Consider the following 25,726-nt stretch of genomic DNA (forward strand, 5'->3'; position numbering starts at 1 on the left):
AAAGAACAAGCAGAGAAAGAAATCAGGAAAACAATTCCATTCATAATTGCATTAAAAAGAATAAAATACCTAGGAAAAAATCTAACCAAGGAAGTGAAGGACATATACCCTGAAAACTACAAGACACTCTTTAGAGACATTAAAAAAGATACCAGTAAATGGAAACACATCCCAGGCTCATGGATAGGAAGAATTAATTTTGTCAAAATGGCCATCCTGCCTATAGTAACCTACAGATTCGATGCAATTCCTATCAAAATACCAACAGCATTCTTTGTGCTAAAATTAATATGGAACCACAAAAGACCCTGAACAGCCAAAGCAATCTTGAGAAGGAAGAATAAACTGGCGGGTATTACACTCCCTGACTTCAAGCTCTACTACAAAGCCATAGTAATCAAGACAATTTGGTACTGGCACAAGATCAGACCCATAGACCAATGGAACAGACTAGAGAGGCCAGATATAAACCCTAGCATATATGGTCAATTAATATATGATAAAGGAGCCATGGACATGCAATAGGGAAATGACAGCCTCTTCAACAGCTGGTGCTGGCAAAACTGGACAGCTACATGCAAAAGAATGAAACTGGATCACTGTCTAACCCCATACACAAAAGTAAATTTGAAATGGATCAAAGACCTGAATGTAAGTCATGAAACCATAAAACTCTTAGAAAAAAAATAGGCAAAAATCTCTTGGACATAAACATGAGCGACTTCTTCATGAACATATCTCCCCAGGCAAAGAAAACAAAAGCAAAAATGAACAAGTGGGACTATATCAAGCTGAAAAGCTTCTGTACAGCAAAGGAAACCATCAATAAAACAAAAAGGTACCATACAGTATGAGAGTATATATTTATAAAGGACAGATCCGATAAAGGGTTGACATCGAAAATATATAAAGAGCTCATGCACCTCCACAAACAAAAAGTGAACAATCCAATTAAAAAATGGGCAGAGGAGCTAAACAGACAGTTCTCCATAGAAGAAATTCAGATGGCCAACAGACACATGAAAAGATGCTCCACATCACTAGTCATCAGAGAAATGCAAATTAAAACCACAATGAGGTATCATCTCACACCAGTAAGGATAGCTACCATCCAAAAGACAAACAACAACAAATGTTGGCAAGGTTGCGGAGAAAGGGGAACCCTCCTACGCTGCTGGTGGGAATGCAAATTAGTTCAACCATTGTGGAAAGCAGTATGGAGGTTCCTCAAAAAGCTCAAAATAGAAATACCATTTGACCCAGGAATTCCACTTCTAGGAATTTACCCTAAGAATGCAGTACTCCAGTTTGAAAAAGACCGATGCACCCCTATGTTTATTGCAGCACTATTTACAATAGCCAAGATATGGAAGCAACATAAGTGTCCATCAATAGATGAATGGATAAAGGAGATGTGGTACATATACACAATGGAATATTATTCAGCCATAAGAAGAAAACAAATCCTATCATTTGCAACAACATGGATGGAACTAGAGGGTATTATGCTCAGTGAAATAAGCCAGGTGGAGAAAGACAAGTACCAAATGATTTCACTCATATGTGGAGTATAAGAACAAAGAAAAACTGAAGTAACAAAACAGCAGCTGAATCACAGAACCCAAGAATGGACTAACAGTTACCAAAGGGAAAGGGACTGGGCAGGAGGGGTGGAAAGGGAGGGATAAGGGCAGGAAAAAGAAAGGGGGCCTTATGATTAGCATGTATAATGTGGGGGGGGGCATAGGCAGGGATGTGCAACACAGAGAAGACAAGTAGTGAGTCTACAGCATCTTACTATGCTGATGGACAGTGACTGTAATGCGGTTTGTGGGGAGGGACTTGGTGAAGGGGGGAGTCTAGTAACCATAATGTTCTTCACGTAATTGTAGATTAATGATAATAAAATGAGTAATAAATAAATAAATAAATTTGCCAAATCTCTCCCCATTTAAAAAAAAAAAAAAAAAGGCAGAGGATCTGAACAGACACTTCTCCAAAGAAGAATTTCAGATGGCCAACAGACACATGAAAAGATGCTCCACGCTGCTAATCATCAGAGAAATGCAAATTAAAACCACAATGAGATATCTCTTCACAGCAGTTAGGATGGTCAACATCCAAAAGAGAAACAACAACAAATGTTGGTGAGGATGTGGAGAAAGGGGAACCCTCCTACACTGCTTGTGGGAATTTAAAATAGTTCAACCATTGTGGAAAGCAGTATGGAGGTTCCTCAAAAAACTAAAAATAGAAATACCATTTGACCCAGGAATTCCACTTCTAGGAATTTACCCTAAGAATGCAGCAGCCCAGTTTGAAAAGGACATATGCACCCCTATGTTTATTGCAGCACTATTTACAAAAGCTAAGAAATAGAAACAACCTAAGTGTCCATCAGTAGATGAGTGGATAAAATGTGGTACATATACACAATGGAATATTATTCAGCCATAAGGAAAAAGCAAATCCTATCATTTGCAACGACATGGATGGAACTAGAGGGTATTATGGTTAGTGATATAAGCCAGGTGGAGAAGGACAAGTATCAAATGATTTCACTCATATGTGGAGTATAAGAACAAAGAAAAAAACTGAAGGAACAAAACAGCAGCAGACTCACAGAATCCAAGAATGGGTAAACAGTTATCAAAGGAAAGGGACTGGGGAGGATGGGTAGGAAGGGAGGTATAAGAGGGAAAAAGGGGCACCACAATTAGCATGTATAATATAGGGGGGGAACACGGGGAAGGTAATGGAACAAAGAGAAGACAAGTAGTGATTCTATAGCATCTTACTATGCTGATGGACAGTGACTGTAATGGGGTATGTGGTGGGGACTTGATATTAGGGGGTGTCTAGTAACCATAATTTTTTTCATGTAATTATACATTAATGATAGCAAAATAAAGAAAACAATTTTTACTTGCTAATTGTTTATTGATAGTGTGATGAAAGATAATTGATTTTTGTACATTGATTTTGCATCTTGTGACTATGCTAAACTCATTTATTAGTTCCAGTAGTTTTTTTGTAGATTCTTTGGGGTTTTCTACATAGATCTTTATGTTGTTTTTTAAATAAACATAGTTTTAATTCTTCCTTTTCAATCTTTATTTTATTCTTTTGCTTCTTTATTGCATTGTCTAGGAATGTTGACTAGACATGGTAGGAGTCAACATCCTTGCCTTGTTCTCAATCTTAGGGGAAAGGCATTCAATCTTTCACCATTAAGTATGCTAGGTATAAAATTTTTGCAAATGCTCCTTATCAAGTTATGAAATCAGCCTTTTATTCCTAATTTTGGAGAGTTTTTTCAAATGAATACTAAATTTTAAAAATGATTTTTCTATGTCTGTTGAGATGATCATAAGGTTTTTCTTTTTTAGCCTGTGGAAAAGGTACATGAATTTTTTTTCAGTCATAGGAGTAACATGATTTTACAGTTAACCCTTGAATAGCTTGGGTTTAAACTGCATAGGTCCACTTACATGCCTATTTTCTTCAAAAAATATTTTGGAAAAATTTTCGGAGATGTGCAACAATTTGAAAAAACTCTTTTTCTCTAGTTTATTTTATTGTAAACATACAGTATGTAACACAATTAACATAAAAAATTATGTATCAGTTGACTGTTTATGTTTTTGATAAGGTTTCCAGTCAACAGTAGGCTATTAGCAATTAAGTTTTGGGGGAGTCAAAAGTTAAAGTTATATGCAGATTTTCAACTACAAGGGGTTGGCACCCCTAACCCTGTGTTGGTCAAGGGTCAACTGCACTTGTATTCTTGAGAGATCACATGATAAATTGCAATTTATTCTTTATAAACTGGTATGTCTATATCCCTTATTAATTTTAAGATCTATGAAGACAAATACCATTCCTGTTTTCTTCTCCATTCTATACCTAGGATTGAATACAGTAACTGGAACAGAGTAGAAAATACTAAGTGAATAAACAACTGTGTAAAATGCAAGGAGAACAGGAAGCACTATGAAGAATCAGCTAGACTGAAGAAAGACTAGAGGTAGGGAAACTAATTAGGAAGCTATCTGAGGATTAGTATAATCTCGCAGAACAGTTAAGGGGAAAATGATCTAATCTGATTAGGGAAAACACACACACACACACACACGTATATTTATATGTATATATACACACACAATGAAAAATTTCAAGGTTGCTACATGCCCAAGAATCCTGCAGAAACTTAGACTGATGTTAGTCTATATCAGGGTTTGAGTTATTACTTGACCAAGCCAATAAAATGTGGACCAGGCCATTTGTTCTATTTTTCCTGGGTTATCACATCCTTTTGAATTAATCTAAATCTTTATATCTTTGGATGAGAATTAAATAAAGTATGTCTAGGTCTCCTTAGTCCTTTCCAAATTATAATGTATTTTCCAAGCTTATAAAGAAGTTTTCAAATCAAATCTGTTTTGGGGACAGACTAATATCCTATATGGTGTAATAGACTGAAAGAGGAGAGAGGGTTAGGAGAGGACTGGAGGAAAGAGGATCAACTCAGAAGTTCAACAATCCTAAACTATCAAGATGCGCTGTTTTTACAAGAGATTGCTGGGTTGATAGAAGAGGTAATAATTATTAATGCCATACATTAAGTGCATCTTCCTATTGCCTTCTCTTGTCCACACTTCAGCCCACTAAGACAGCAAACAATCTACCCTTAGGAAAACAACTAGAATGTTTTAAACTAATCAGAAATTCAAGCTGTACAGAAATTGGAGCTGTAGGAAAGGAAATCCTCAGCAAGAAAATACCACAATCTAAAAGTAAGTAAAGGGGACAGGAAAAGATGCTTTTAAACTCTTGAAGTTTTAGTATTAGACGAGTGCTCATCCCATTATTTAAAAAATGCACTGAATAAATATTTGATTAACACCTACTATTGCCAAGCACCAAGCAGAACATAAAAATAAGAAGAAATCACATCTTTAGGGAACTAACAGTCTAACAGAAAGGTAGACTTGTTAAGCAACCATGAAACAATTGCTACACAAAGATACACATAGTAGAGAGAGAGAGAGAGAGAGAGAGAGAGCGAGCAAGCACAGGGCAAGAAGTAACACCAATCACCATCTCACTGCAAGACTCTGAACATCATTAGTGGTTCCAAAAGCTAACTTAAGTACTGATAGTAGAAATGACGTGCCTCAATCAAAGAAGACAACAGACTGAGGGGGGGCACTAATGAGTGTCACATTGTATACACACAGCACTGTCAATCCTAAAATGAATCATCATTCTAAAGTAGAAGAGTATTTGAAAGTGATGCCTCAAAAAAAATGAGTGTAACAATAACTAGCATCTATAGTGTGGATTTTTTCCAGTTTTACTGAGTTATAATTTATACATAATATTAGTGCAAGGTATGCAACATGATTTGATATATGTATATATTGTGAAACGATTACCAGAGTAAGTTCAGTTAACATCAATTACCTCACATAGTTATAATTATTTTTGTGTGATGAGAACTTATAAGATCTACTCTCTTAGCAAATTTCAAATATAGTCACCATGCTGTACGTTACAACCCATATAGTAGGCATTTTAATTTCAACACAACTCTGCAATGGTTCAAAGAACTAAAGGCATTTAGCCTCAAAAATGGAGAGCAAAATAGTACTGCCTTTTAAAATCTGAAGGATTTTCAAGAAAGAAAATATATTCACCTTGTGTAGTTTCCATCTCTGAAAGTAGAGTGAGGTCAAAGGAATGGAGGCAACTCAAAATAAGGAAAAACTCACACAACTAATACCTCTTTTTTGCATGTGGTTGATGTATATGATGATTTTATTTACACAGTTTTAGTCAGGGTTGCTCAATGATGGAATTATTGCCTTAAAATTAATGAACATCCCACTGCTTAAAATATTTAAGCATAACCCAGATGACCCAAACACAAAAATGTGGAGAAGACCTTGATTCGTGGCCAGTTGGACTAGATATTTTTACAGATCCTTCCAAACCCATTAATCTCATTAACCAATAGGTCACCTACTCTCTTTTGTCAGTTCTCACATCTAATAAATGGGGACACAGGTTCTGGCTATCTCAAGGTAATGTGAAAATAAGTAAGACAATGAGTATAAAAGGGCAGAGACAGGAACTGAGGCAGGAACAGAGTAGGGAAGGGAAACGAATCTGTCATTGGTGAACAGAAGTTGTATTTAAGAGAACTTTTCAGCTAACTGAAGACCACAACCCCAACTTTATACTTAAGACTGCATATTCTTCATTATTCCTTTAGACACAGCATTATCATGCCTGTCTTTGTGTTTTTCTTTGCTTAGAATAAACTCTCCCCCAATTTGGTCCACATGACATATTTTGACTCTTATAACCTGGTCCCTCTCTGAAATCTTTACTGACCACCTTTACAACCTTATTTGTTCTCCTTTCATACTCCCAAGACACCAGCTAAAATGAAATTAATTGCTTCCTTTTCAATATCCTCATAGCACTCTGTATGTACTTCCATAATAGAAAGTATATCATTGGAGAAAGCATAAGTTCTACATTCAGCTTAAGATGAATTCATAATTCAGAAATTCTCTAAGCCTCAGTTTACTCATCTTTGAAACTGGGATAATAATGTCTACCTCACAATGTTGTTGTAAGGGTTGTATAGGAACTAAGGATAGCAAGCATAGTGGGTGGTATATAGTCGGTAATGCATGTATATGAGTAAATGAGTAAATCAATATTCTATATTTCCAGGTCTTCTTCCCCACTCCTTATCCAGATTAGAACATGGAATCTTGGGATAAGGGCTGCCTTGTTTACACATAGCTTAAGAACTCAGCACATAATATTAGGTCCAAAGTAATCAGCAAACATCTAATTAACAAAATGCCCTATTCTGATTGCACAGAAGGCTATTAGAATTTACTTCCTAATCTTCAGCAGTAATTGCTGAATATAAGACCTTAGGAAAGTAAACTGTTATTTACTATTATAACCATTACTATGTATGTTTATTACTTTAAAAAGAAAAAGAAGTTATCTGAGAATCTTTCAAAAGAAGATGACAGGGAAATATCAGAGGAAGAGGACACTGAAAGATGAATGGCAAAAAATAAAGATGTTAGAAAACATAAATCTATGCCTCTGATCTTCACTGCCTTGCTGTGAAGAAAAGGAAACAAAAAAGACAGAAAGGATAAAAGCAGTTGAGGGAACAATAATATTAAATAAAGTTTAAGCATTTTTTTATAAAATACCAATCTTAAACTATATATCAAACTGACAGTAGCAGGGACTTAAGAATGAGAGAAAGGGAAGATGCTCACTTTGTTCTTTATATACTTCTCTAGTAAAAACATTTTTTTTACTGAAAGTATAGCATTTAAAAATGTGAAGCTAGGTTAAAGAAACATTTTTAATAAGTAAATGAAAATAAACTATGTACATAAGACCACAGTTTGAGATGTTTACTTAGATCTTAAAATGACTTTATAATTTGAGTACACAATTGTTGGCATGAAGGTAATAGACATCAGTTTGCAGATGAACCAATGAATAATGCTGCTAATGTACATTTGATGTCTCTCCTACCCAAAGTATAAAGTATGATCAGTCTTTTTTGTCATTTCATGCTTACGACATCTGTGCAAGGAAAATTCATTTTTTTCACATGTACTAATAACAATAACAAGAAAAAAAAACACTTATATAGTGCTTACTATTCATAAAGAGTGACTGAGGTATAGATGGGTTAAGGCATGTGCTAAAAATTATATAGCTAATCTGAGTTGCAGAGCCAAGACTGGAAACTAAGTTTATAGATTCAAGACAAAAACTGGTCTGAAATATCCTGAACTACTTTTCAGGCTCAAAATGCACTTGCTAACTTTTTAAGTCTTTCCATACTCAGTATGATTCTTTGAAACTAAAATGGTATCCAATACAGTGAAAACAGTTTTTAGAAAGTAGGCAAATGGTTTTCACAACAGACCTATTTTTCTTCATTCTAAAAATGGAACTAAGGTTATGGTAAATAAGCGCAGCTAAAATAGGTTTGTTGATGGCACTGTGATTCAACAAACTTTATTTAACAAATATCTGTATGTTAGGTTAAATTCATTGCTAGATCTCACAGGCATAATAATACATAATAATTCCTATTCCCAAGATCATACTACTTCACACTACATACTATTTTATAAAACCAATGCTTTAAAAGAATTCTTTACATTTATTCAAGATAAGAAAACCCAGAAGGATTTTGTAGTAAAATGAAACTACTGTAATAACCAGAACACTGAAAACATTAACAGACATTGTAATTGCCACTAGGTGTCACTCTGATATAAAGTTCCTGGATGTGTTTAGGCTTGCCTTTATATGTTGAGTCTTCCTGGTAATAACATGGAAAGCTGCAATATCTTTTTAAAGCTGCATTTATCTTTTTAATATTCATACATATATAGAAAAGTTATTATTTATTCAATTCCTTAATAACGGTAACATAATCTGTATGTATAAACTATTTAACAATTGTAGTTCAGGTCACATAAACTTTAATCGAGTTTATTTTTTAAATTTCCTATGTTAGGTAAATTAATATACATACAAATATACACATATGCTCATTTATTGAATCAGTTATTTTCCCAACTTATTTTCTCAGCAGGTACTAGACATTGTGCTTAGAGAAAGAATTTATAAAATAAGACCTGGTCCCTAAGTTTGAAAAGTTAACATTTACAAAGGAAACCTGAAACACAAAGAATAAGATGTTTTAATTCATTTAAAAGTATATATAGCATTTTATGGGATCACAGGGGATGAAATAACTACACCCATGGAAGTTAGAAAAGATTTCATAAAGGGAGGATATTTATGTGAGGTACTGAAACATGAGCATGAGTTTTCTACAAAACTAAAACAAGAAAGGGAAAATCAAATAGAATATAGGAAATAGGAATCCACTGAAAGATATGTGGGGGCATTTATATTCTAGAAAATCACAATAAAGCAACTGCATAAAGTACAGACTAGAGGAAGAAGGAAACTTAAAGAATGGAAATTAAAGGTTTTATTTTAATAAGTCATGAAAGAAATTAATTCCTCAACTGTAAAAGAAGGAATGAAATAAAGGAGGGATTCAAATCATATTGGGTAAAACTAACAAAATATAATCAATCAAACGCATGAAAGAAGTAAAAGAAGGAAAAAGAAGTCCCAAATATCTGAGTGTGCCTTCCATAGTAATGCATACCAACAAACCAACAGTTAATACATAGAAAGCACATGACACAATTCTCTTACTGGCATGTAATTCATAATAAAAGAGTAACTACAATCCAAAATAAATAAAACATTGGAACAGACAGGAAAAGTGCATATTATACAATGACAGTAACTTGTTTGGAACTCATTTTGAATCAATCTCATGCACAACACATCTTCAACTTTCACTGCATTTGTTTTCAAACAGAATGACTGATGAATTGATTTCTTCTACTCTATCATACTTGGACACAAGTCTCTTTTTGTACTGAAGTGAATTATAAAGCCAACAGTTTCAAAATGTGACCCCTGGAAATTTTATAAAGTTTCTATAACAAACTTTATGTTCTATAGTCATATTCTCTGAATTAAGATATAAAATTAAAGTACAATGTTAACATATATAATCCTGGTAAGCCAGCATTTCTGATTACCATCCTTGATATGAGCAGGGGCTTTCACTCCAACTCAGTAAACAATGAAAAAGTGGTTCAAATGATCAAAACACCCATGAACTTTCACCGTGGATATGGAATACCAAATATTCCATCAGTAAAAAGAACCAGGTCACTTTGAAATGAGATACTGTTAACTACTTAGCCACATACTATATAACAGCAGTTAAAATTTATTTAATATAGGATTAGATTCAAATTTTCTTAGAACAGATAAAAATTGAAATAACATTAAGATTTAAAAGAAAAAGTGTGACATAGCACTGAGTTCTTTTCCCTATGATAATAAAAATATTCATCATTAAACTAAGAAAGTAAAGGTCTAGTAACACCTTACTTAAGGTGTTAATACACCAAGAATTAACTAATTAATTAATTAATATACCAAGAATGCCTTAGCAATATTACTGAAAATCTATATAAGTAAAAAGCATGGTCAATTGTGACTAATTATTATAAAGATAATAAAACTATTTTTCAAGTACAAGCAGATGGATTTTGATGACTTAAAAATACCAATTCATTTTAAATAACAACAAAGAGACAGAAAATATAAAATACAACCAACAAATTTTGGAGATGATGAATGTAATTGAATTGAAAAATTGACCAATGGGGCTCAATAACAGACTTGATCAACCAGAAGAAAGAATCTGTAAACTTGAACACACATCATTTGTAATTTTTGCAGTCAGAACAGAAAAAATAAAAAAAAACATGAAAAAAAGGGAAGAAAGACTAAAATGACTTATGAACACCATTAAAGGACCAATATGTGCATTATGGGAGGTGCAGAGAAGAGAAAAGAGGAGCAAAACAATTATTTGTAGAAGTAGTGTTCAAACACTTCCCAAATCTGGGGAAAGAAATAAACATAATTGAAGAGCAGAAGATCCCAAAAAGGATGAGTCCTAACAAGTCCACCCCAAACCACATTAAAATCACATTGTCAAATTAATCAACAAAGAGAGCTCTGGAGGCAATAAGAGAAAATCTCATCACTTATACAGAGCTGCCAAGGACTATCAGCAGAAACCTTACAGGCCACAAGGGACGAGGATGATATATTCAAAGTGCTGAAAGAAAAAACTGTCAAACAAGAATGCTACATCCAGCAAAATGACCTTCAAACATTAAGGAGAAATACTTTCCCAGATAAACAAAAGCTGAGAGTTCATCAACACTAGACCTATCTTATAAGAAATGCTAAAGCATGTACTTAAAGTTGAAAGAAAAGGACATGAAACAGCAACACAGGAGTATAAATCTTGCTGCTAAAGGTATGTATAAACAATAACAGAATAATACTGAAGGCAAATGCAGAATACTGTAACAGTGATGCTTAAATCACATAAGTTAAGGAAATTAAAAGACAATGTATAAAAAATAAATGTAACCATTAAATTAATGGATACATAATATGAAAAGATGTAACTTGTGACATATCAATAACAAGGGGAAGAATAAAAGAGTAAGAGTTTTTGCATGTCAATGAAATTATCAGGTTAAAATAGATTATTGAAACTATAACATGTCTCATGTAAGTCCCATGGTAACTACAAAGATAAAACCTATAGATTATAAACAAAAGAAAAAACTCAAAGTATGACACTACAAAAATCAATGAACACAAAGAAAAAAAGCATGAGAGAAAAGAGGGACAAAAAAGATATAAGACAGTAAGAAAGTAACAAAGTGGCAATGGTAAGTCCTTCCCTATCAGTAAGTACTTTAAATGTAAATGGATGAAATTCACTAATCAAAGTGACTGATTCAATGGATTAAAAAAATAAGATACAACTATATGCTATGTACAAGAGACTCCCTTTAGATTAATGGACACATAACAAAAGTGAAAGTACAGAAAAAGGTATTCTATGCAAATAGTAACCAAAAGAGAGCAGGGCAGCCATCATTCCAAATAGACTTGTCAGTCAAAAACTGTCCCAAGAGAGAGAAGATATTATATAACAATAAAAGGCTCAATTCCCAAGGAAGATGAATAATTATAAATACATAATACCCAATATCAAAGCACCCAATAAAAGAAGAAAACAATCACAGAACCGAGAGGAGAAATACAAAACAACATAGTAATAGCAGGGGATTTCAATAATGGATAAGGCTTCCACATAGAAGATTAATAAGGAAACAGAGGACTTGAACAACATTGTGGACAAAATAAACCTAAGAGACATATACAAAACCTTACATACAACAGCAACAGAATACATGTTCTTCTCAAGCACACAAGGAACATTCTCCAGGATAGATGATATATTAGGTCACAAACTAGTCTTATTAAATTTAAGAAAAGCACAGAAAGAAAACTGCTATTGATATTTAGTTTCATTATTGTAATGGGAAAACACAGTTGATATAACAATTTTCTTAAATTTGTTAAGATTTGGTAGTAACCTAACATGCCATGTGCTCTGGAAAATTCACAAATATGTGGAAATTATGCTTAAACAACTAAGGGTCAAAGAAGAAATCAAAAGAGAAATATCTTGAGACCAGTGAAAACAAAAATACAACATACAAAACTTACAGGATGCATGAAAAGCAGTACTAAGAGGAAAGTTTATTATCAGTAAATGTCTACAATAAAAAAGAAGATCTAAAATAAAAAATTTTATACCGCTAGGAACTAGAAAAAAAGGAACAATATAAGCCCAAAGTTAGCAGAAGAAAGGAAATAATGAAGATTAGAGCAGAAATAAATGAAAAGAAAATTTTTAAAAATAGAGAAAAAAATCAATGAAAATAAGAGTTGATACTTAAAAAGATCAACAAAATTGACAAACTTTTAGCCTAAGCTAGGGGGAAAAAGAGAGAAGACTCCAAAAACATCAGAAATGAAAAAAAAAGACAACTGACACCACAGAAATAAAAAGGATCATAGGAGACTGCTATAAACAATTATATGCCAACAAATAGGATACTCTAGAAGAAATGGGTAAATTCCCAGAAACAAATAACCTAACAAGACTGAATCATGAAGAAATAGAAAATGTGAACAGAACTATAATGAGTAAAAAGACTGAATCAGTAATCAAAAACCTCCCAACAAAGAAAAGTGCAGCACCAAATGGCTTTATTGGAGAATTCCACTAAACATTTAAAAAACAATTAATGTCAATCTTTCTCAAAACTGAACAGGAGGAAACACTTCCAAATTCATTTCATGAGGCCAACAGCCTCCTGATGCCAAAACCAAAGACACCACATGAACAAAAACAAAAGCAAAAACAACAGGCCAATATCCCTGATGAATACAGATACAAAAATCCTCAACAAAATACTAGAAAACCCAGTTCAACTGGACATTTAAAGGATCACACACCATGACCAGGTGGAATTTATCCATGGAATGCAAGGATGGTTCAACATATGAAAATCAATCAAAGTGATATACCATATTAACAGAATAAAGGGGAAAACATCACATGATCATCTATCAATAATGAAGAAAAAGCAATGACAAAATTCAACACCATTTCATGATAAAAGTGCTCAACAAACTAGAAACAGAAAGAAATGACCTCAACATAATAAAGGCCATATATGAAAAACCCACAGCTAACATCATATTCAATGGTGAACTTTTCCTCTAAAGATCCTAAACAATGCAAGGATGCCCATTCTCATCTTCTATTTAACACAGAAGTAGTAACCAGAGCGATTAGGCAAAAAAATGAAATAAAAGCCTCCCAAATCAAAAAGGAAGAAGTAAAACTATCTCTCTTCACAGGTGATATGATCTTACATATCATATCAGAAAACTTGAAAGATTCTACCAAACACAAAACACATTGTTAGAACTAATAAATTCAGCAAACTTGCAGGATAAAAAACCAATTTCTATAAACAAACAACAAATAATCCAAAAAGGAAACTAATCAGTTTCTATACACTAACAACAAATAACCCAAAAAAGAAACTAAGAAAACAATTCCATTTATAATAGCATTGAAAAGAATAAAATACATAGGAATAAACATAACCAAAGGGGCAAAAGACTTGCACAATGAAAACTACAAAACACTACTCAAATCAAGAAACAAAATGGAAAGACATCAAGTGTTCATAGATTGAAAGACTTAATATTTTGTTAAAATGTCCATACTACCCAGAGTGACCTACAGATTCAATGTGATCCCTACCAAAATCCCAAAGGCATTTTTGCAGAAATAGAAAAAACAATGTTAAAATTCATATGAACCACAAATGACCCTATGTAACTAAAACAATCTTGAGAAAGAAGAATGAAACTAGAGCCTTCACACTTCCTGACTTCAAAATATTTTACAAAGTCATCAAAACAGTACGGTACTAGTATAAAGAGAGAAATAGACCAATAGAACAGAATAGAGAGCCCAGAAAAAAACCCACACATATAGGTCAAACAATCTTCGACAAAGGTGCCACGTCTATATACTAGGGAAAGAATAATCTTTTTAACAAATGGTGAGGGGGTAACTGGATATCCACATGCAAAAGAATGAAATTGGATCTTTATGTTACACCATACACAAAAATTAAGTCAAAATGGACTAAATAATACATAAAATTATTCTGAAACTATAAAATTCCTAGAAGAAAACAAAGAAAAAGCTCCATAACATTAGTCCAAGAAATGATTTCTTGGGCATGACGCCAGAAGCATAGAAAACAAAAGTCAAAATTGACAATGCGACTACATTAAACTAAAAAGCTTCTGTCAGCAAAGGAAACATCAACAGAGTAAAAAGGCAACCTAAAGAATGGGAGAGAATATCTGCAAACCATACATCTGAAAGGTGTTAATATTCCAAATATAAAAAGAAACCCTACAATCCAATAGCAAAAAGTAAACCCAATTTAAAAATGGGCAAAGGACTTGAACAGACATTTCTCCAAATACATACAAATGACCAATAGGTTTATGAAAAGATGTTCAATATCACTAATCATTATGTACATGCAAACCAAAACCACAGTGAGATATCACTCATACCTATTAAGATGGCCATTATAAAAAAAAAATCAGAAGATAACAATTATTGTTAAGAATGTAGATGAATTGGACCCTTGTGCACTACTGGTAAAAATGTAAAATCCCACTATGCAGCCACTATGGAAAAGGGTATGGAAGCTCCCCCCAAAATTAAAAATAGAACTAACATATGATCCAGCAATCCCACTTCTGAGTATTTACCCAGAAGAATTGAAAAAAGGGTCTCAATTATTTGCAATCCCATGTCACAATAGCCAAAATTCCCAATAGGTTGGGAACAACCTCAATGTCCATTAACAGATGAATGGATAAAGAAAATGTGGTATATCTCTATAACAGAATATTATTCAGCCTTTAAAAAAAGGAACAAATCCTGCAAAATGCTAAAGCATGGATGAACCTTAAGGATATATACTAAGTGAAATAAGCCAGACACAGAAGGTGAAATACTGGATGATTCCACTTATCTGAGGTATTTAAAGTAGTCAAACTCATAGAAGCAGAAAGTAGAATGATGGATGCCAGAGGCTAGAGGGAAAATGGGGAGTTAGCCAATGGTTACAAAGTTTCAGTTATGCAAGATGAAAAAGTTCTAAAGATCTGCTGTGAACAATGCACATATAGTTAACAAAACTATACAGTACACTCAAAACAGTTTGTTAAGAGGACGGACCTCATATTATGTGATTTTTTTACCACAATTTTTAAAAAGGGGAGGATGCACAGGTGAATACTTTGGGGATGGACATATGGAGAAATGGCTGGACTAGGACAGGAATCTAGGCAAAAGAACAGGTAATGGCCTTCAATGGGCTAATAACCTATTCAAGAAACTAAAAGAAGTCTATTACAACTTAGGCGTGGTGAGCAAGGAGGAGTATGGTAAGATGAAAACTAGAAATGTGGCAGGGACCTGATCAAGCAGGGCCTTACAGACCAGGTTAAAAGATTTTAATTCTATCCTAAAAAGAGTAGAAAGTTTCTAAATGGTTTTAAAGGGAATAACAATCTGATCAGTGCTTGGGAATGTTCACTCTTCTAATAGCCTTGCTTTCTCTATAATGTACCTCAATTAATGAAATTAAGCAAAACCAGGAAAGGACGTCCCCAAAAAAGAACAAAGGCAAAATTTCAAAAATATTTGGAATTTAGATTTAAGGCAAAATTACATTAAAATAGAAATTAATGCAATTGTTGATTCTATAACAAATACAGATCAAGTATCTGAATCACACGAGTTCAACCCAGTTTCTCTTTAGAAATTTGGTAATGTCTGTCCAAAAATAGCAGGCACACATTTTAAGTTTCCTTTGAAAGGATAGCACTGAAACATTTATTCAGTTGGCAGGGTGAAGAAGGGATGGAAATATGTCTTATTTCTGATCTCTCATTAACTACTGTACGATAAATGAATGAGCTTCAGCTATAAAGTCTGATATACAATTTACTTAATAATTACGGTATTTTTTTAAGTTCCTAATGTTTGATTTGCACTTGCCCTCAAATAGCACCATACAGCATTTCATACATATGGAACCAAAGAAAAAATTATTCTCAAACTTGACTCAATATCAACAAAGTATTTTAAAACAGAGCACAATAATCTGTATGGGAAAACATTAGTTTCAATTTGCTTTTTGCCCCTCTTGTTGGCAGTCAATTCAAGAGAAAAGAATGTTTATCTACTGAACTTTTTATTTGTGAAGGCTTTATGGTAGGAAAAACCTTACCAATGGTACAGCTGTCTTCAAGTACCACATCAACATTTCTGTCTCTGTACTCAACCCTGAAATCCAGCATCCGAGGTTGCCTTTCTACAATTTGCCTGGATGGCATTATGGGTCGAAATGCTGAAGAGGAAGAGGGAGCAGGAGCTGGAGCTGGGTGACTTGCAGGATCAAATGCAGGTCCTGGTAGAGTCTCACCTCCATAGTCACTGAAATATTGATATAAAAAGAAGGATTATCATCAAACAAATAATTACAGATTACTTCTAAGGATCAGATCCATACTTGGCTTATGTCATTCTTCCTATCAAATTTACCTACCTGTACATCAAGGCCCAACTTAAGTTCTATTCCCTCCACAAAATCTTTTCTATTGACTGAGGTCATGTTATTCTCCCTCCCACCCTTGCCATTTTTATGGTTTTTAGTAGTTTCATACATCTCATTTAGCATTTAATTAGATTTCTGCCTTATGTTATGTTCGTAAAACATCATTTTAAAATCTGTAAATTAAGAATAGTGTCTTCACTCATTCTCATTTTCCCACTGAATTTGGTTCATTAACTCTTATTTTCTACAAAAATGGTTTTGAAACTTTACCATTCTTTTTTTTTTTTTGGTATCATTAATGTACAATTACATGAGGAACATTATGTTTACTAGACTCCCCCTTTCACCAAGTCCCCCCAACAAACCCCATTACAGTCTCTGTCCATCAGCGTAACAAGATGCTATAGAGTCACTACTTGTCTTCTCTGTGTTGTACAGCCTTCCCCGTGCCCCCCCCTCATTACACATGCTAATCATAATGCCCCCTTTCTTCCCCCCCACCCCCTTATCTCTCCCTTCCCACCCATCCTCCCCAGTCCCTTTCTCTTTGGTAACTGTTAGTCCATTCTTGGGTTCTGTGAGTCTGCTGCTGTTTTGCTCCTTCAGTTCTTATACTCACAGACGAGTGAAATCATTTGATACTTGTCTTTCTCCACCTGGCTCATTTCACTGAGCATAATACCCTCTAGCTCCATCCATGTAAAACTTTACCATTCTTAAATCTCTATTCTCCCTATCTAATTCCTCAGTCTTAAAAGATATTTTTTTCTACTTTGTAGAGAAAGTAGATGCCATCAAGAGGAAATTCCCTTACCTTTCTGACATCAAATCCACAAGCTAACTCACATATACACTCTCTTTCTCTCTTTCTGTAAAATAGAGGAGATATCATTCTATCTGTGCAAAACCTAAAACCATCTTCTCATTAGTTTTATGTTATGGATTATCCCTTTCTTTCCAGTATCTTCAACATGTCTTTCTCTTCTGGATTTTTCTCAGTAACATTTAAATGTGTCTGAATCTCTCCCTTCTTAAAATATAAAAATGAAATCCTGGTTCTGACCCCTTAATAGCTGTCTCACTTGTAAAGTGGTAAAATTAATATTTGTATGTATTAAATCAGATAATGTGTATGCAAAGCTCAGAACAATGCCTGGTATGTAGTAAGATCTCAGACCTCAAGCTCAGTATATACAAAGTTTAACCCATTACTGTTTCCCCAAAGATGCTCTTCCTCCGTTATTCCTCATATCAGGTACCCACTTCAGAAACCTCTGCCATTATTCTTGTCCCCTTCTCATCTCTCAACTCCCACATCTAATCAGTCCTTTCAATTTTACCTCCTAAATATGTTTTAGATAAGTTATCCACCTTTCCCCTCTGAAGCTGTCACCCTAGTCCAAGCATTTACATGGACTAAATGCCATAGCCTCCTAACCAATCTCTCCATATGTACACTTGCTCTTCTGCATTTCATTTCATACCAATACTAGACTGAAATTAAAGACAGAAATGTCTTCACATCATTTTCTTCAATACTCTCTTCTGCTCCTCATATAAATAAAGTGGAATACAAGGCCCTGTATAGTCTGAATCCTACTTACCTTCCTATCTTTATCTTGTGTTATGTTATCTCCATCTTTCTATGCCACTAGCCACAAAGGCCTTTCATTTCTTCTGTCTCACCTTGATTCTTTCCATTTCATGGGGAAAATAGACTGTTCCTTATAAGAATATTCTTTCCTTCCCATACCATCCTTAAATTCCATCTTCTTCTAGCTAATTATATTTATCCTTCATATTTCAGATTAAATGTTTTTCAATTTACAGCATGTTTCACTACCTCAGACTAGCTCTAATTCTTCACCGCTATCAGGTGATATTTAGTGCATAATAAATCATTTGATGCTTAAGACCCCACTAGGATGTAAGTTCCATAAAAGCAACCCTCACATTTGTGCTTTTCATGGCTGTATCTTCTGCCCTGAGCTCAAGATTTTATACATACAAAGTAATTAAATATTTGACAAGCTAATGATAGAGGAATAATTATTAAAGAATTTGGTTTTTCTCTGACTTAATTTTTCTCATATATTGTCCCTTTTTTTCCTCACTGGGAGAAGTAGGGAGGAAGGGAACATAAGGAATGCTTTCTGCATTCCTTGTTGTTCCTTGTTGAAACATCATTACTGTGTATACCTTCTATTACCACTAGAACTAACTCAGTTCTAACAAACATCTTTCTTCTCACCCTGAATTTAAGAAAAAACAATGGACTAGGATTATATAATGAGAACCTAAATAGGAACAAGAATGACCAAAAACATGCCAAGTTAAGCGATGTTCATATAATCAAGCAGGAGAAATATTTACATTTACTTCATTCTCTTGCTTTGATCAGTATTTATCAAATTAAGGTATATAATTGATTTAGTGAGCTGTGATCACTCTTTTAAAAAAACAGAATAGGATATAAATTATCAGTGTGTGTCACTTAATAATTAAAGCCAAGTATTGTTTAATAAAACTTCTGATTCTGGCATATATTTATATATGTGTGTATTGGATTCCAAGTATTTCTCTTTGAGTCATAGTCAAAAAGAGGCTGAAAGTAACTAGGTTAGATCTCAAAAGAGTTCAGATACTCTAGTAATCACTGATCCAGAGATAAAACCTACCCTTTCTTCCAGTTGTTAGATACAAAGAAAGTAATCTTGGAAGGAAGACATGGGAACAGAGAAAATGTCCAAAGCAGGAAAAAATGTCCCTGTTAAAATCCAAAATGAAGTCTTAAGTATTTACAAACAGAATCTGTACAGTGATACTTCACATCTCTAAATTTTGTCACAACTTCTCAGAACCTAAGAAAAATAGCTAATGTTAGTAGGCTGGTCAACGACTTACTCTTTTCTTGACTCCAAATTCATCCTTCTTTAGTCTATTCTGTGATGCTGGAGCTAGTATTCTGCAAAATTATATTTTCCCTTTATAGTTTCCTGATAGATTCTGCCAATAAGAAATACTAGATAGAGATTAATAGTTGGAAAAAAGGGAGGGAAGACTTCCTTTTTCTTGTTTACATGCATTTCCATTAGTGTCACCCTGTAGTTTTAGTCTCTTGCTTTATTCAACAGTATTCTAACCAGCATCTTTAACAACCTTCAGAGATACCAGTAGCAGTTGAACAATACTTTCCCTAGAGGTCTGACTCTCAGCTCCATGGGGCCCCTCTGAGCTGCAAAGTTCTGTTAAACCCTTTGTTCCCTAGGCCTAAGAGTGCTAACTTCCTGAAACATTTATTCTATCTAGGTTACTCCGTTTTACTTTCCGTTATTTAAGTCTGCCACACCTGTGTAACCAATCCTACATTAAATTCCCCTCATAGAAAAACCCTAGTGTGGTTTCATTTTCTTGATAATAGGAGTGTCCCATGAAACACAGGATTCATGAACTGGCTTGAGTTGTCCTTGACCTTCAGTGCACTGCTGAGCTCCTTGCCAGTGTCAAATGGAACACTAGTAATCCAAGCCATGTATTGACATAATAATAAATTATCACTTGTAGTTAAATCATGATCACATACCTACTGAAACAAGTGCCTAAGGGGATCAATGACTGACTTCACCATTGTGGTGGCAATAATAACAACGATGACTCTGGGCTGGCTGCCTCTGACTATAACGTAAAACTTACAGAAGAAAATGACATACTTGGGATCTTTAACTTTCAGTTGAAGTCATCATAAGGAAGCTACAGAGCTTTTGAAGTAACCCTTTAAAAAGAGTTTCTTAAAGCCACAGGTATGATCCTGCTGAGAATTACATCGAAAATTTAATTTTTCAGCATTCATAATTACATTGAAAGTTGAATACACATACTTTCTAAGTCTCCTTAGTGCCAGTCACAGCACTGGTTTTTTGGAAGAAGTGGAACCTTAAGATATGAAATAGGGATACTTGAATGGACTCAGATGAAGGTTAGACTTTTGAACCCATAGAGTCTCTCTGAGCCTCTTTTATAAGGAGAAATAGTTCCTGCTCCTATGACTTTGAGAAGGTTGCCCAGCTCTTAGTTGAAAACTATTAACATCTTACCTGAGACAGTTCCCTTGAAGGGAATGCCTATTCTCAAAACCTACTGCCACCATTCCTTATTGCCAGATGCAGGCAAACTCCAAGAAAATAAGTACAATGTCTCAACTGAGAGGGGATGGCTTATATTCAAAAACAATTATAAGATTTTGATAAACTGTATCAGCAACAACCTAGGGAATAGGTATGGAAAGGAATTTGAAGTGAGTATGATAGTAAGAGTTTGGACATGGCTAACCATAACATATTTGCTTAAGCAGCTATAAGTACCCCTAATTGTTTGTTGACTGAATAATACTTCAGTTCCAAAGAAGCTTACATTTAATGAGGATGAAATAATCAAACTTTCCTGGCACAATGTAAAAGAAATCCAGATTAGAAAAATAGAAATTTTCGAGATCTGTCATGTACAACCTGAATGTACACACATCTCCTACTATACAGTCCATGAGGACCCAGAGAACATTACATTAAAGAACTGAGAAATACACTAGTAAGGGAATCTGCATTCTTGAAAAGCTCTGTAGTGGCTGTCTTCTCTGGGGTAGAAATGACATGGGGAGATGATACCACGAAAACACTCCTTAATGGGCATGATGAGATACCAGAGCACAGGGGCCAAGTGGCAGAATTTAGTAAGAAAAAGGTGTGAGCAATTATGTCAATGGACAGCATGGACAAAAAGCGGCAATCAGAAGATTTCAACCTACAGAGATCTTCAGTAGTGTGTAACTGAACATGGCATTTCTAAGGAACAAAATTAAGTCAGTCAACTAAATTATTACTTGATCTATAAACAATAGAAACCCTAGACCTGGGAGCCTAAATCCTGATGTCCACAAACACAGTGGAGAGTCACAGTCACTCCCAGTTTCCTAAAACAAATTGGTTCATAAACATAAAGTTCCTGTTCTCTACCAAGACAATTGAATAGAGCCACATATAGGTATTATAAATGTTCCTCTAAGACTTTCCCTAAGTGACCTACAGCCATTTACTAGAGTGTGTATGTACTGATAAAAGGAAAAATATCTAGATCTTTAGGGGATTATAGATGCTAACTCTAAATTAATACTAATTCCTAGCAATATAATGTGGAAGATTATGGTGGTAAATGAAGTGTTAGCCCAAATCCACTCACACTGGATGCAAACAATCTGTCGATCTACCTTTCAGTTTTTAACCCAAATCCTGGATGGACACCTGCAAGAGACACACTCAGTAACTGGTAGACATTTCATATTGGCTTCCTGACCCATGGAGTTTATTATGTAGGAAGTGTTATTAAGTAGGAAAGGACAACAGGAAGGAACTGATTTTGCATATACTTTTTCCCCCCTCTATATTAATTTGCAAGCACCATGACAAGCATTTTGCTTTCACACAGCAGGGTAAATAATACACTTTCAACTGTCTTTTCCTGAAGATTTTGTCAACCCTCATGCTCTCTGTCATAATAACCTAGTCTGGAGAGATCTTGATCTCCTAGGCATTCCACAAAACAACACTGCATTGATGACAATGTGGATTCGTCCTGAAGAGCCAAAGTAGCAAGTCCTTGGATGCTTTGGTAACACATGCATGCTAGAAATTAGGAGATATGCACCACAAAAATGCAGAGGCCTGTCACCGTGGTGAAGTTTCTGGGGACCAGGGTCAGAAGCACGTCAGGGGAAAAGTTCAGTTGCTATACCTTGCACTTTACATCAATACCCAAGACATAACTAAGTTAACTGAAGAAGAAAAAATTCGGACTAGGGAAAAAAATGGTGACATATAATATGCTGGCATCAACCAAAATAAACTGCTGAAGCACTACAGCCCAAGTAATAGATATCCCTGAAAAACAGTAGTGAAAGAAAAGCCTCCCAGTGGGGAGAACTTGAGGTTGTACCACATGTTGACCATTTCATTTAGAGAGACAGCCTGAGGTACAAATTACATTGAATCACGGGCAACAGTTTTAGCAGGTTGGCCAGCTCCTCAGGACTTAGAAAGAATAATAGGATGACTGGGTGACAAGAAGTCTGGAAAGAGATATGTAAATGGATGTTTTAGAGTGGACGCAAAATGTGAATATATATTTCTGATATTTGTTACCTATAGGCTACCCACTAAAAAAGGGCTCTCAAAGTAGGTAAGATGGCATGGATCTATTAATGTCAGTCAGCTTTTTTCCCTTGCTATCCCAGGGCTGCTCAATGCATTAATGTACAGTATGGCCATGCCAACAGGGGAAGAGGTTAGGCACAAGGATACAACATCAACTTCCTCTCACCAAGTCTCAGTCTCGCTAGGGAAACTACTGAATGACTGAAGTACAAACAGAGACCAGTACTGGCACCATTCATCAAGAATCTGGTAATGGATCATTTCTATCATGGAGGGGGCAGGGATCTATTCTCATTTAAAAAGACACTTATCTGGATATAAAATTGACTTCCCTGACAGCAATGCTTCTGCCATCACCAGCATTCATGGATTCAGGGAATACTTTATTGACCTATGGCTTCTCACACAACACAGTTTCTAACAAAGGAACTCATTTCACAGCAAAACAAATGCAATGCTAGTGTAATTTGAGTATACCGTTACTCAAAAATAGCTAGCTTGATAAACAGTGGAATGGTCTGATGAAGATAGTTATGGCACAGGCTAGGAAACAACACCCTCAAAAATTGGGGCTCCACCATAAAAGATGTGGTATATGCTTTATATCAGTGACCAAAACACAGTATTTCCAATATTGCCAGAAAATGTGAGTTTGGGAAGTGGTTCCTCTTATTATGCCTAATAAATTGCCAAATTTTTGCTTTCTGCAACTTTGAGCTCTGCTGGTTTAGAGATCTTAGGTCCCAAGGATGTAATCTTTCCACAAAACACTGAGTTAGAATTTGCGAATGCCACTTGATCATTTTGTACTCCTCATGCTACTGAATCAACTAGCAAAGGAGGAGGTCCTAGCTGGATTGACTGGTCCTGATTACAAGAAAAAAAATGGGTTGCTGCTGCACAATGGCCTATTTTCTGGGGTATGTCCAATAATAAGAGTTAATGGGAAATCACAACCAATTTTAAAAAGGCAGGTCCACTTCGGATTCTGACTTTTTGAGAATAAGTATCTGAGATGTCCCACTATGTAAAGAAGCTTGACTATTTGAGGTACTGGTAGAGGGTATATAGAATAAATAGTGGAAGAAGAAAATGGTAAGTATCAACCATGGCCTTATGACCAGTACAGAAACAAGGACTGTAACAGCACATACAAGCATGGTCAAATACACACAAGCTTTTCTTTTTACAGTCTGCACATTGATCTTATCAACATTACCCTAGCAATGATATCACCATAACAATGGCACCTACTGTTTCAGAATCAGCTGTTGGTGTTAACTTCTAGCTTCCTTCAATATTTCAAAGTGAGCACTTGCATCCTGTTAGAGGAGAAATACCAGCTGAGCAGGACTGCTTTTTCATGTCTGGGACCAAGTTCCTAGCGCCCTTCCTCTGAACTTCAGAGTTCTATAAACCTTTCTACCCTCTTTTTTTTCTCCTCCATTTACTAGGAGTGACTTTGTGCCCTTCAGTGACCATCAGGTGGCTCTTCTGGACAGTCCTGTCCTGGAGAAGGCCTACTGGAGTGGTCACCTTGTACTTGGCCTATATAGTCCCAATGTTGCCCAACCCATCTGGGCTTGGTGGTCCAGCTGTTTCCTGTAGTCACTGTATTATATTTGGATTGTCTTAGCACATGCTTTATGCTCTTTCAACCTGCTCCACATCTGTGGAGCTGACTTCCTCGTGAGTTTCGTAATGCGCTTTTTTTTCCTTTACCAAATTCTAACTCTAGGAGACAGTTAAACATTTCTAATCAGAGCAGGTGTGTTAGGCACAAAGAGGGTTTTTTTGTTTTGTTTTGTTTTTTTAACAACTATTACTTGAGAATTTTCTTATAAACTATAATTACTCTATTTCAAGATCAATAAAAAACAATGAATTCAGAGTTTTTCAGTACCAATCCAAAATAAACGAGAGGAAGGCACAGACCAACAGTCAATGAATGAGCCTATCAGTTTTGACTAATGTTTAATGACATTCAAAGATTGCAAAGGAATCCAAAAAGAAGCATTTTTTAAACTTCTCATCTATAAAGACTACCATCCTATAATTGACCTTCTCATTATTCTTTTCTAGTTACTAATTTTTTTAAAAAGACACTTATTAGTAAGGGAAACACTATGGAGAAATCTCTTTCAGACCTAAACTTCAACTAAAGGAGTGTTTTTTTAATTGTACTTATTTCAATTTTTAAAAGTCCATCCTATGGTAAAATCTCTAGGTACCAAAAGCAACAACAACAACAAAAGTGTTTTAAAGATAAACTTGTCTTCAGAAAAAAATATGACTTTTTTAAATGGACATAAGAGAAGAAAATAAATAGAGACTAACTGGTCAAAATGGATATTTTCTAAAACAGAAAACCTCAGCATTTATATATTCTGGAAGGAAAAGATCAAGGTCTGAAAACAAGGTTTTTCTTCTCTAAGTTTCATCAATGAATTAAACAGTGGGAAAAGAAATATACGTATGTTTTGGTCATAAAATAAATATGGGTTGATAAATACCACCCAGTCAGTCAATAAGTAAAATAATGTTATTAATTCATAAAATTTTTAGAAAACATATCATCTGCTCTATACTATTATAAGTAATTCCTTAGCACTTCTTTTAACACTATCTCCAAAAATAATTTTTAAGAAGTGTCTGGACAATATACTAAATGAAATATACCAAGATGTAGTAAATGCACATGCACACATTTGTTCAATTCAAAACTTAAATGTGTTTATGACTGATTGAATG

General features: G+C 34.7%; 1 protein-coding gene across 2 annotated transcripts in view; it reads right to left on the reverse strand.

Annotated features, from left to right (window-relative positions):
• FAF1 (Fas associated factor 1) overlaps positions 1-25,726 on the reverse strand; it is a 559,668-nt gene that overhangs the window by 339,349 nt on the left and 194,593 nt on the right. For both annotated transcript variants that reach the window (XM_057500197.1, XM_036892803.2), the window contains exon 4: positions 16,446-16,651. In XM_057500197.1, coding sequence (XP_057356180.1) covers positions 16,446-16,551 — 106 coding nt within the window. In that variant the 5' untranslated portion in view covers positions 16,552-16,651. The remainder of the gene's footprint in view (positions 1-16,445; positions 16,652-25,726) is intronic.

Source organism: Manis pentadactyla, chromosome 4 (genome assembly GCF_030020395.1).
Source record: "Manis pentadactyla isolate mManPen7 chromosome 4, mManPen7.hap1, whole genome shotgun sequence".
In the NCBI taxonomy this organism is placed as follows: domain Eukaryota; kingdom Metazoa; phylum Chordata; class Mammalia; order Pholidota; family Manidae; genus Manis; species Manis pentadactyla.